The sequence below is a fragment of the Bufo gargarizans genome, chromosome 5 (genome assembly GCF_014858855.1).
Source record: "Bufo gargarizans isolate SCDJY-AF-19 chromosome 5, ASM1485885v1, whole genome shotgun sequence".
NCBI lineage: Eukaryota > Metazoa > Chordata > Amphibia > Anura > Bufonidae > Bufo > Bufo gargarizans.
In genome coordinates, this window is record NC_058084.1 from 482,378,503 (window position 1) to 482,390,960 (window position 12,458).

The window sequence follows — 12,458 nt, forward strand, 5'->3', positions numbered from 1 at the left end:
ATATCAGAAAAAGCCTTACGCGCCTCTACTGACCAAGAAGAAAAATCTACCCCCTTTCTGGTCATATCAGTGAGTGGTTTAACAATAGAAGAATAATTCAAGATGAACTTCCTGTAATAATTGGCAAAGCCCAAAAAACGCATCAGCGCCTTTTGATTCTCAGGAAGCTCCCACTCAAGCACAGCGCGGACCTTCTCTGGGTCCATGCGAAAACCAGAAGCGGAGAGAAGAAACCCCAGAAATTGAATTTCTGGAACCGCAAACACACATTTTTCCAGTTTCGCATATAATTTATTCTCCCGCAGGATGAGCAAGACCTGACGTAAATGTTCCTTATGAGTTTTGAAATCGGGAGAAAAAATCAAAATGTCATCCAAATACACCAATACAAATTTTCCCATCAAATGATAAAAAACGCTGTTCACGAAATGCTGGAAAACGGCTGGGGCATTCATCAAACCAAAAGGCATAACCAAGTTTTCAAAATGGCCCTCAGGGGTATTGAAGGCCGTCTTCCATTCGTCCCCTTCTCTGACCCTGACCAGGTTGTATGCCCCTCTTAAATCTAATTTGGAAAAGACTTTAGCCCCAACAACCTGGTTAAATACAGTCATGTGAAAAAATTAGGACACCCTTTGAAAGCATGTGGTTTTTTGTAACATTTTTAATAAAAGGTTATTTCATCTCCGTTTCAACAATACAGAGAGATTAAAGTAATCCGACTAAACAAAGAAAACTGAAGAAAAGTCTTTTCAAGATCTTCTGTAAATGTCATTCTACAAAAATGCCTATTCTAACTGAGGAAAAAGATAGGACACCCTTGCCCCTAATAGCGAGTGTTACCTCCTTTGGCTGAAATAACTGCAGTGAGACGGTTCTTGTAGCCATCTACCAGTCTTCGACATCGGTCTGAGGAAATTTTACCCCACTCCTCAATGCAGAACTTTTTCAGCTGTGAGATGTTTGAGGGGTTTCTTGCACGTACAGCCCTTTTCAAGTCACCCCACAGCATCTCAATGGGATTCAAATCTGGACTTTGACTTGGCCATTCCAGGACTCTCCATTTCTTCTTTTTCAGCCAATCTTTGGTTGATTTACTAGTATGTTTTGGGTCATTGTCATGTTGCATGGTCCAGTTCCGCTTCAGCTTTAATTTTCTAACTGATGGTCTCACATGTTCTTCAAGCACCTTCTGATACACAGTAGAATTCATCGTGGATTCTATGATGGTGAGCTGACCAGGTCCTGCTGCAGCAAAGCAGCCCCAAACCATGACACTTCCACCTCCATGCTTCACAGTTGGTATGAGGTTCTTTTCTTGGAATGCTGTGTTTGGTTTACGCCAAACATGTCCTCTGCTGTTGTGTCCAAATAATTCAATTTTGGACTCATCTGTCCAAAGAACATTATTCCAGAAGTCCTGGTCTTTGTCAACTTTATCTTTGGCAAATGTCAGTCTGGCCTCGATGTTTCTCTTGGAAAGCAAAGGTTTCCTCCTTGCACACCTCCCATGCAAGTTAAACTTGTACAGTCTCTTTCTGATTGTAGAGGCATGTACTTCTACATCAACAGTAGCCAGAGCCTGCTGTAGTTCTCGAGATGACACTTTAGGGTTTTTGGAGACCTCTTTTAGCATCTTGCGGTCTGCTCTTGGGGTGAACTTGCTGGGGCGACCAGTCCTGGGCATGTTGGCAGTTGTTTTGAAAGCCCTCCACTTGTAGACTATCTTCCGGACAGTGGAATGGCTGATTTCAAAATCTTTTGAGATCTTTTTAAATACCTTCCCAGACTCATAGGCTGCTACAATCTTTTTTCTGAAGTCCTCTGACAGCTCTTTTGCTCTCACCATGGTGCTCACTCTCACTTCAACAGTCAGGAGCACACCAAACTAAATGTCTGAGGTTTAAATAGGGCAAGCCTCATTCAACATGCAGAGTAACGATCTACTAATTATGTGCACCTGGTGTGATATACCTGTGTGAGATCTGAGCCAATTTAAGAGGGAATACATGTGAGGGTGTCCTATCTTTTTCCTCAGTTAGAATAGGCATTTTTGTAGAATGACATTTACAGAAGATCTTGAAAAGACTTTTCTTCAGTTTTCTTTGTTTAGTCGGATTACTTTAATCTCTCTGTATTGTTGAAACGGAGATGAAATAACCTTTTATTAAAAATGTTACAAAAAACCACATGCTTTCAAAGGGTGTCCTAATTTTTTCACATGACTGTAGGTCCGGGATCAGAGGAAGCGGATAAGGGTCACGAATTGTGATATTGTTCAGCTCCCTGAAATCCAGACAAGGTCTTAAAGAACCATCTTTTTTCTTAACAAAGAAAAAACCAGCGGCAACAGGTGACTTCGAGGGTCGTATGTGTCCCTTTCTCAGACTCTCAGAGATATAAGCACGCATAGCGATCCTCTCAGGTTGGGAAAGATTGTATAAACGAGATTTAGGCAGCTTGGCGTCTGGGATGAGATTAATAGGGCAATCGTACTCCCTGTGCGGGGGCAAATCCTGAACTCCACTCTCAGAGAAGACATCCGAAAATTCAGAGAGAAAAGATGGTACAGTCTTAGTAGCAACCTCAGAAACAGATGTCGTGAGGCAATTCTCTCTGCAAAAGTCACTCCAACCATTTATTTGCCTCGCTTGCCAATCAATGGTGGGGTTATGCTTAGTGAGCCAGGGCAGCCCCAACACCAGCGGGGTGGGCAAACCGCTAAGGACGAAACATGACACATCCTCAACATGAGCATCACTCACAATTAAACGGATATTGTGAACTATGCCCTTTAATGATTTCTGAGAAAGTGGAGCGGAATCGATAGCAAATACAGGAATATCCTTTCTCAAAGCGCACACCTGGAAACCATGAGTTATCGCAAAGTGATTATCAATGAGATTGACCGCTGCTCCACTATCCACAAAAATCTCACAAAAAATGTTCTTGCTCTCTAGCGCCACCCTAGCCGGCAGGACAAAACGGGAACTACAAGCAAACGGAAAATCTTCAATCTCCGCCTCAATCCTGCCAATAGCAACAGGCGGAACATTTTTTTAAGATTTTTTCCTCTTTGTTTCTTTATTATTCCCAGAGAACTGCCTGAATCTCCTAGAGGGACAAATATTTGCCAAATGATTTATACCTCCACAACAAAAACAAACCCTCCCATGCGGGCTGAATCTTCTATTGTCAGAAGCAATCAACCCCAGCTGCATGGGCTCCTGCTCAGAAGGGGCTGACAGCGACTGAGACCCCTGCGCACAGAATGGGACCGCTGCACAGTCCTGGGACTGCGTATGACAGGAAGGAGAGATCTCTCCTCTCTCTCTAAGACGCCTGTCAATACGAACGGCCTGAGACATAGCAGAGTCCAAAGAAATAGGCCTTTCATGAAAGGCAAATGCATCTTTCAATCCCTCTGAAAGACCATGGCAAAATTGACTTCGGAGTGCAGCATCATTCCAACCAGTATCAGCTGCCCAACTCCGAAATTCTGAGCAGTATATTTCTGCGGATTGTTTACCCTGGCATAGGAGACGTAGTCTAGACTCCGCCAGAGCAATACGATCCGGATCATCATATATCTGACCCAGGGCTAAAAAGAATTCATCCACTGAACGGAGAGGCCGTGCCCCCTCCGGCAGCGAAAAGGCCCAGGACTGAGCGTTACCCCTGAGCAGCGATATAATGATCCCCACCCTCCGTTCCTCATCACCAGAAGAATGGGGAAGAAGACGAAAATGGAGTTTGCAAGCCTCTCTAAAACGCACAAAATTCTCACTACCCCCGGAGAACGTATCCGGGAGCGAGATCTTAGGCTCAGAACAAGCTCCATGAACGCAAGCTGAACCGGTCACTTGAAGCTGAGAAAAAGTCTTACGGAGGTCAGCTACCTCCAATGAAAGACCCTGGAAGCGTTCAGCCAAAAGTGAAACCGGATCCATGCTTAAGACGGTTTTGGCGGCTTATAATGTCACGGAATGTGTACAGGTAACAAGGCAAAACAACATGCATAAATGTCTCGCTGGATCCAAAAGCTAAGGAACGAAAGGGAGACCCCTGTAGAAGACCTGGCACTTTCCCTGGCTGCTCAGCCTATGCATAGATCCGAATGGTGGAGGTATGCATATCCACGAACCTTGACTATAAAGCCCTGAGCACCCTACAATAGTGAGGGGACACGACCACCGGCTCCCTACACCAGACACGGAGGGAGTCAGGGTCACCTGGGATCCAGCAAACAGAAAATAACAGATAACAGTGTAACACTTAACTTTGTGGAGGAGAGGAGAACCAGATGGGCAAGCACACATACTCCAGGAAGAAATATAAGCCGCCCAGAAAAGCATTCTGGGGAAGAATTTAAAGGGAAACAATTAGTCCAACACATAACAGCTGAGAGATGCTAATGAGAGGAGGAGCTGAATACCACAACACAGAACTCAAGGGGGAGGTTCTGAAAGGCCTCTGTCAGAGCTTCTCAGCTGTCTGGTTGTGACAATAGCTTCCCTACCTACATTTGTTTCGGACTTTGAGGACGTTTTTTCTGAAAAGGGTTGTCAGAAGCTACCACCTCATCGTCCTTATGATTGCCCGGTTAACCTGATTCCCGGTGCAAAATTACCCAAGTCCAGGTTATATAATCTTTCGGGTCCCGAGAGACAAGCCATGAAAGATTATATCTCCGAGAGTCTGGCTAAGGGACACATCAGACCCTCTTCTTCACCCGTGGCTGCAGGGTTTTTCTTTGTTAAAAAGAAAGATGGGGGCCTGCGTCCTTGCCTAGATTTCCGCGAGCTAAACCGAATAACCATCCGAGACCCATACCCTCTTCCTCTCATTCCTGACCTTTTTAATCAGATTGCAGGTGCTAAGTGGTTCTCCAAACTTGATCTTAGGGGGGCCTACAATCTGATTCGTATCAAGGAAGGGGATGAGTGGAAGACAGCTTTTAACACCCCTGAGGGGCATTATGAAAATTTAGTCCTGCCTTTCGGTCTGACCAATGCTCCTGCTGTCTTCCAACATTTCGTTAATGATATTTTTAGTCATCTTATCGGCAGGTTTGTAGTCATATACCTAGATGATATCTTAATTTATTCGGCTGATCGGAAAACACATGAAGTACATGTCAGGCAAGTACTGCAGGTCCTACGGACGAATAAATTATATGCAAAAATTGAAAAATGTGTCTTCGCCGTTCAGGAAATACAGTTCCTGGGTTATCTATTATCTGCTTCAGGTTTCCATATGGATCCTAGGAAGGTCCAGGCAATTTTAGATTGGGATCTTCCTGAGAACCTTAAAGCTCTACAACGGTTTTTGGGCTTCGCAAATTTCTATAGAAAGTTCATTAAAAATTATTCGGTGATCGTTAAACCCCTCACTGACATGACTAGGAAGGGGACTGATTTTTCTAAATGGTCTGACGCCGCTAAAGTTGCATTTTCCTCTCTAAAAGAGAGGTTTACCTCGGCACCTGTACTAGTCCAACCTGATGTCTCCCAGCCTTTTATTGTTGAAGTAGATGCGTCAGAGGTGGGAGTGGGGGCTGTATTGTCTCAGGGTCCGTCTCCTGGCAAATGGCGTCCTTGTGCTTTCTTTTCCAAAAAGTTATCTACAGCTGAAAAGAACTACGATATTGGAAATAGGGAACTGTTGGCGATTAAACTGGCGTTTGAAGAGTGGCGTCACTTCTTAGAGGGGGCAGTCCACCCCGTCACGGTGATTACGGATCACAAAAACCTTCTGTACCTCGAATCGGCTAAGCGTCTCACCCCTAGACAAGCTAGGTGGTCGCTATTCTTTACCAGATTTAACTTTGTAATCACCTATCGTCCTGGGGCAAAAAATACCAAGGCAGACGCATTATCTCGTAGTTTCCCTGGAGGGGGTAATGTGAGTGATCCGGTACCCATTTTACAAAGAGGAGTGGTTGTCTCTGCGGTACACTCTGCTCTGGAGGGGAAGGTGTTAGAGGCCCAGGGGGACGCCCCGGCCTCTTGCCCCTCAGAGAAATTGTTTGTACCGTTATTAAAGGAACATCATAATTCGGCACTTGCTGGGCACCCGGGTAGTAAAGCAACCTTGGAGCTATTGTCTCGTCGTTTTTGGTGGCCAAGGTTGCGTCAGGATGTATTGGATTTTGTGTCTTCTTGTTCTACCTGTGCGCGCGCGAAAGTCTCTCATACACGTCCAGCAGGGTCTTTATTGCCACTTGTCATCCCCAATAGGCCATGGACACATCTGTCAATGGATTTTATTACTGACTTACCTTTGTCTGCGGCTAAAACTGTTATCTTGGTAGTAGTGGACAGGTTTAGCAAAATGGTACACTTTATTGCGTTACCCGCACTTCCGAATGCTAAGAATCTTGCTCAGGTATTCATCAGTGAAATCGTGAAGCTTCACGGGGTCCCCTCCAATGTGGTTTCGGATCGGGGAACCCAGTTTATTTCTAAGTTTTGGAAAGCTTTTTGTTCCCGTTTGGGGGTACACTTGTCTTTTTCCTCAGCTTTTCATCCTCAGTCGAATGGACAGACTGAGCGTACCAACCAAAACCTTGAGCCATATCTAAGGTGTTTTGAGTCTGAAAACCAAGAGTTGTGGTCATCATATTTACCGTTAGCCGAGTTTGCCATAAATAATCGCCGTCAGGAATACACTGGCAAGTCACCATTTCTTGGTGCATATGGTTTTCATCCCCAATTCTGTACTTTCAAAGAGGGGGGGGTCTTCTGGGGTTCCCGAAGAGGAACGGTTTTCATCATCTCTTTCATCGGTATGGCAGAAGGTGCAAGCTAACTTGAAAAATATGAGTGGTAAATATAAATGCATGGCCGATAAGAAACGGTCGCCAGGTCCGGACCTAGGAGTGAATGACTATGTGTGGTTGTCTACTAGGAATATTAAATTAAAGGTTCCCTCTTGGAAACTGGGTCCTAGGTTCATTGGTCCCTATAAAATAGTAGCCGTCATTAACCCCGTGGCTTTTCACCTGGAGCTACCTCAGACTTTTAAGATCCATAACATCTTCCATAAGTCGTTACTCAAGAAGTATGTTCCACCTCTAGAACCATCACCGCTGCCACCTCCTCCTGTTATTGTGGATGGTAATCTGGAGTTTCAAATATCCAAAATTGTTGATTCTCGTCGGGTCCGCCGCTCTCTTCAGTATCTGGTGCATTGGAGGGGTTACGGTCCCGAGGAAAGAATGTGGGTTCCAGCGTCAGAGGTAAACGCCAACAGGTTAGTTCAGGCTTTCCATGCCTCTCATCCTGAGAGACCTGGTCCTGAGTGTCCGGAGGCCCCTCGTGAAAGGAGGGGTACTGTCACGAGGGTGTCAAGAGCCACGTCTGACTCCGTTATACCCGGGGTCAGGAAGTCGCAGCGGGTGGCCGCGCGCTCTATGTCTAAAGATCACGTTGTTTCTTAATGATAGTTTTATGTGTTTGCCTTGCTATCCTTTTTGTCTCACTCAGGGATCCGTAGCTTCTCCTCCTCAGCTGTTTCTTGTCTGTCACTCCCAACCTCCTTATATTCTCTTCTCCCACTTCTCTGGTTGCCAGATATAGAGCTTCCTGCCTGGACATCTATACTGACCCACTGGAGCTGTGAATCCTGGTTGTTGTTCCAGAGTGTTACCCTCCGGATCCCTGTTGGGCTTTTTGTTGTCTTCTGTTGTCGCCCACCTGGGATTATATGTGTAGTCTGTATTGTCTGTCCTCTCCTTGGTGTTTTCCTTTAGAGCTAGTGGTGCGGACTACTGTTCCCACCACCCTATTCACTATCTAGGGCTCATCTTAGGGAAAGCCAGGGTTTTAGGCACGTGATCGGCGTACGGGTGAGGAACCCGTCTAGGGACGTCAGGGCAGTCAGGTGCCAGCTGCAAGGTGAGTCAGGGGTCACCACCTTTCCCTCTCCCTTGGACAGAGCCTCCTCTTTCCCTCCCTTTGTGTCACGTATGTGATAGGCACGCCGGTCGTGATACTGGTCCTCTGTTATATCACCCCCCCCCATCCCTCCTTCATGTTACATGGTCTGGTTCTCTATCACGCTCACCCTCGTATTACGTGGTCTGGTCCTCTGTTATATCACCCCCCATCCCTCCTTCATGTTACATGGTCTGGTTCTCTATCACCCTCACCCTCGTATTATGTGGTCTGGTCCTCTGTTATATCACCCCCCATCCCTCCTTCATGTTACATGGTCTGGTTCTCTATCACCCTCACCCTCGTATTACGTGGTCTGGTCCTCTGTTATATCCCTAGTTAGATGTGGTCCAGTCCTCTATTATACTCCCCATGTGATGTGGTCTGGTCCTCTGTTATATCACCCCCACCCTTGCGTGATATGGTCCAGTCCTCTGTTATATCCCTAGTTAGATGTGGTCCAGTCCTCTACTATACCCCCCCCCATGGGATGTGGTCTGGTCCTCTGTTATATCACCCCCACCCTTGCGTGATATTGTCCAGTCCTCTGTTATATCACCTTCATGTTACGTGGTCTGGTCCTCTATAATATTACTCCCCCTCTTGTGATATGGTCTGGTTCTCTGTAATATCACCCACTCATGTGATGTGTTACGGTCCTCAGTTATATTATTCCTACCCTTGCGTGATATGGTCCAGTCCTCACTTCCCCCTTTGAGTGATATGGTCTGCTCCTTTGGTATATCACCTTCACCTTCATGTTACGTTGTCCGGTTGTCTGTTATATTACCCCCCCCCCCCCTTGAATTATATGGTTCGGTCCTCTGTATATATCACCCCTTCTTGTTATGTGTTCTGGTCCTCTGTTATATCACCCCCCCCTCGTGTGATGTGGTCCAGTCCTCTCCTATATCCCCCGCCCACTCATGTGATGTGGTCTAGCCCTCTGTTATATCACGCCCACCTTTGTGGAATATGGTCCAGTCCACCCTCCCTCCTCCCGTGTTACGTGGTCCAGTCCTCCAGTAGTTTTCTGCTATTTCCCGCAGATCCTCACCAAGCTGAAGAGCATCGCACTGGAGGCGGAGGACGAGCTGGAGCGGCAGGACGAGGCGCTGGACGAGATCACGAGCTCCACAGACAGAGCGATCCTGAAGATCAACAAACAGACGCGCAGGATGCGGAACCTAATCTGAACATTCCTGCAACATGGCCGCCGGTGACCACTGTGGTAGCTCTGCCTTCTCTGCGGGCAGGAAGGAAACGGCTGCAAACAGAAAAATCAGAGAGAGGAAAATACAGAAAATCTGAACTTTATTTATTGTTCTTATTAATGAAATGTGTTATCAGGAACAGAAATAAAATCGCCCCAAAATACGAGCTCCGTCCACTGCACCCACTGGTGCATTCCTATCCGCTACGCCGGGACTGTGAAGTCATTAAGGCGAACCTGTCATATTGAACTTGGTGTCCTATCTGCGAGCAGATTAATTTCCATCCCTGCTTGTTCTATACCTAGGAGTCCAGTGGGCGGTCCTATCTGCGAGCCGCACCGAGCAGAGTGGGGAAAGATCATAACTTGTATTTCTTTCATTTTTTATCCCGCTAATTCTATACTTAGGAGTCCAGTGGGCGGTCCTATCATCCGTCCCTTCAAGCCAAAACTTCGACTCCTTCATAAATGGCTTGTTCAATAATTAGTAATAACGTATTGACGTAGTAGAATCATCAGCTTGTCATCTCTCTCATGTAATATTTCTACCGACTCCACAGCCCTGAGATCCTGCATGGGTAACATATACTGCTGACTACCCAAAGCGACCTGCATGACCTGGATCATGACAGTTGTCAACTAGCTTTTCACAGATCATCACCCCTATCCCACCATCATCACTACTCCCACCATGACCACCCCTTCCCCTCACTATAACTGCCCCTCGTCCCTCCAGCATCATCATCACTACATCACCATAACCTCATTTCCACCATCATCAAGGAGAAGACCTAATGCCAGGATAACTCCAGAAGAAGACCTAACACAAAAGGAAGACCCAGCTCTAGAAGAATATCTAACTCACGGAAAAGAATACCTAACTCCAGTAGAAGACCTTCCTCCAGGATAACACTTAACCTTAGAAGAAAACCTAACCCCAAACAAAGACCCAACTCTAAAATACCTAACTCGCTCCTGGAGAAGAATACCTTACTCCAGGAGAAGACATCACCCTAAGAAAGGTCCTAACCCAAGGAGAAGACCTAACTCAAGAAGACCTACAGTAAGTGTACAACAGGAAAAAACCTAACTCCACTTGAAGACCTAACTCCAGAATAAAACTTAAACCCAGAAAAAGACCTAATCCTAAATGAAGATCCAGCCCTGGAAGAATACCCAACTCCTGAAGAATACCTCTTGCAGAAGACCTAACTCAAGAAGACCTACATAAAGTGTACAAGAAGCTCTAACACCAACTCCAGGAAAAAACTTTACTCCAAGAGCTTACCCAAGGAGAAGACCCAGAAGAAGACCTAACCCCAAATGAAGACCCAACTGTAGAAGAACACCTAACCCCAGGAGAAGAACTAACCATAAGAGAAGACATAATCCTAAAAAAAAGACCCAACTCAAGAAGACCTACAGTAAGTGCACAACGAGACCTAACTCCAGGAAAAAACTTGTTCCCAAGAAAACACCTAACCTCAGGAGAAGACGTAACTCCAGAAGATGAGCTGATTCGCTACATGCAGGACTAGTCACCGTTCTGTCACTGCGATAGAACATGAAGTGTCTATCTCCACACTGAAAGGTTATTACCTATCCACAGGAATGGTGGGTAACTATGAGGTTGGTGGGGTCCTACTGCCAGGACCCCTACTGATCATGACAATTGGGACCCCATACCTCATCTAAGCCACCAAAAATAATGTTTTGGGTGGCCCTAAAGGGTACAGAGCCCCCATTCTCGTGATTAGTGGACGTCCCAGCATTCAAACCCCCACCCTCACCTGTCGATAGAAGATAACTTCTAACAACTAATATGTCCCTTAAGTTTGTCATGTGACTTGCATCAATGTTCGAATCTCGATGTGTACTGTGTCTTTAATCTGATGTGAGATGCCAGTGGGTAATGTGCTGCTGTGGACTTGGTACCACTGAGGTACATCAGTGAGGGTACTTATGGTATAAGGTGGGTGAAATGTCTTGTATGTAAGGCCGTGGTGGGGGGAATATGTCTCAGGTGGTCTGTCACTGGGTAAGGTGGGACATTGCAGGTAAGCCGCACTATAGAGAGTGAAAAGCCTCCGCTGGATATAAATGTAATGCGCTGCATGTTACACTGGAGGTGTGTCTGCTGCAAGCAGCGCTGAGGCCTCCTAGTGGCCAATTCTGTTATTGCTGATCTACTATAGTAAAAGCAAATGTCTGTGAGATAAGTAGCCCTGAAGACCTACAGTCATTAGTATGCAGGCAGAAAGAACATGTGGGCTGCTAATGGAGGTGAGACAGCTATCAGTGGAGGTGAGAGGCACTGGCCATGATGGATACCAGCTCAAGGGATAGGGCAGCTGGGCAACTCAGTGGAGAGGGCTGCCAGGCACCCTCTCCAATCCGGAAATCCCTGTTACAGTATGGTTTCCATGTAGTAGCAGCCTGTGGTTGTTTTCTGAAATGGGTTTCGGGCACAGTCACCTTATCTGATGTCTCTTTCCTCAGTAATTCCCAGATCATTCAATTTTTCTGTAAATTTTTATCTGTGATTTTAACCAAATTGCTTAATAAAAGAAGGCAGGAAATCCGGTGATACAACTGAGCTCCACCGACAGATCAGACAACGACAGGATGAATTGGAGAAGAATTACCCAGTTTAAGGGCACACTGCACGTTCTACCATAGATTACTCAAGGAGCATGAGGATAAACGGTGACTTCAGGAAGCGGCTCGTAAGCTGTGTAAATACTTGAGAACTTTCCCTTTGAGATCTTCTCCCTCCATTATTACATATGATATGTAGACCGGTGCATTTTACATTGTAACATATGGCAGCTGCAGAACCTCGCCCACGATCAGTGAGATCATATGACGTGCTGCAAACAACTCTACTGCACATTATCGTCTCAGCTGTGGGGTGTGACGCGGTGGATGTGTTGGGTAATGTGCACTTAGTGACGTAGAAGATAGAGACCACGTGTGGAACATATGAGACATGTCAAGTAGACATTTACCACAAGTATATAGTGTGCAGCTGGCAGCTCATCCGACCTTCTCCAGATGTGGTCCATGTCACTGATATCTAGAACCTTCCATGTATTCTTTATGTTCCGAGAATTCTTAGTGTCTTCTGCTGTCAACTCAATCCCATCTGTGCCCCTGTAATTCTCAAGAATTGGTCCCACTTGTAAGATCCAGATCATGGTCTCCACCAAACATCGGCCCTTATATGGTCTCCACCAAGGTCTGTGATACTTCATCCCATGTGAACAGGAAGACTCACCTCTGCTGCATTAGAGTGCCTACCAAGACGG

At 46.0% G+C, this 12,458-nt stretch overlaps 1 protein-coding gene across 4 annotated transcripts in view; it reads left to right on the forward strand.

Annotated features, from left to right (window-relative positions):
* SNAP47 (synaptosome associated protein 47) overlaps positions 1-11,800 on the forward strand; it is a 39,885-nt gene extending 28,085 nt beyond the window's left edge. For 3 of the 4 annotated variants that reach the window (XM_044294111.1, XM_044294109.1, XM_044294110.1), the window contains exon 5: positions 8,987-11,800. In XM_044294111.1, the coding sequence (XP_044150046.1) occupies positions 8,987-9,133 (147 nt within the window). In that variant the 3' untranslated portion in view covers positions 9,134-11,800. The remainder of the gene's footprint in view (positions 1-8,986) is intronic. The other variant, XM_044294108.1, reaches the window with a different exon arrangement.
* Positions 11,801-12,458: the final 658 nt, after the last annotated feature.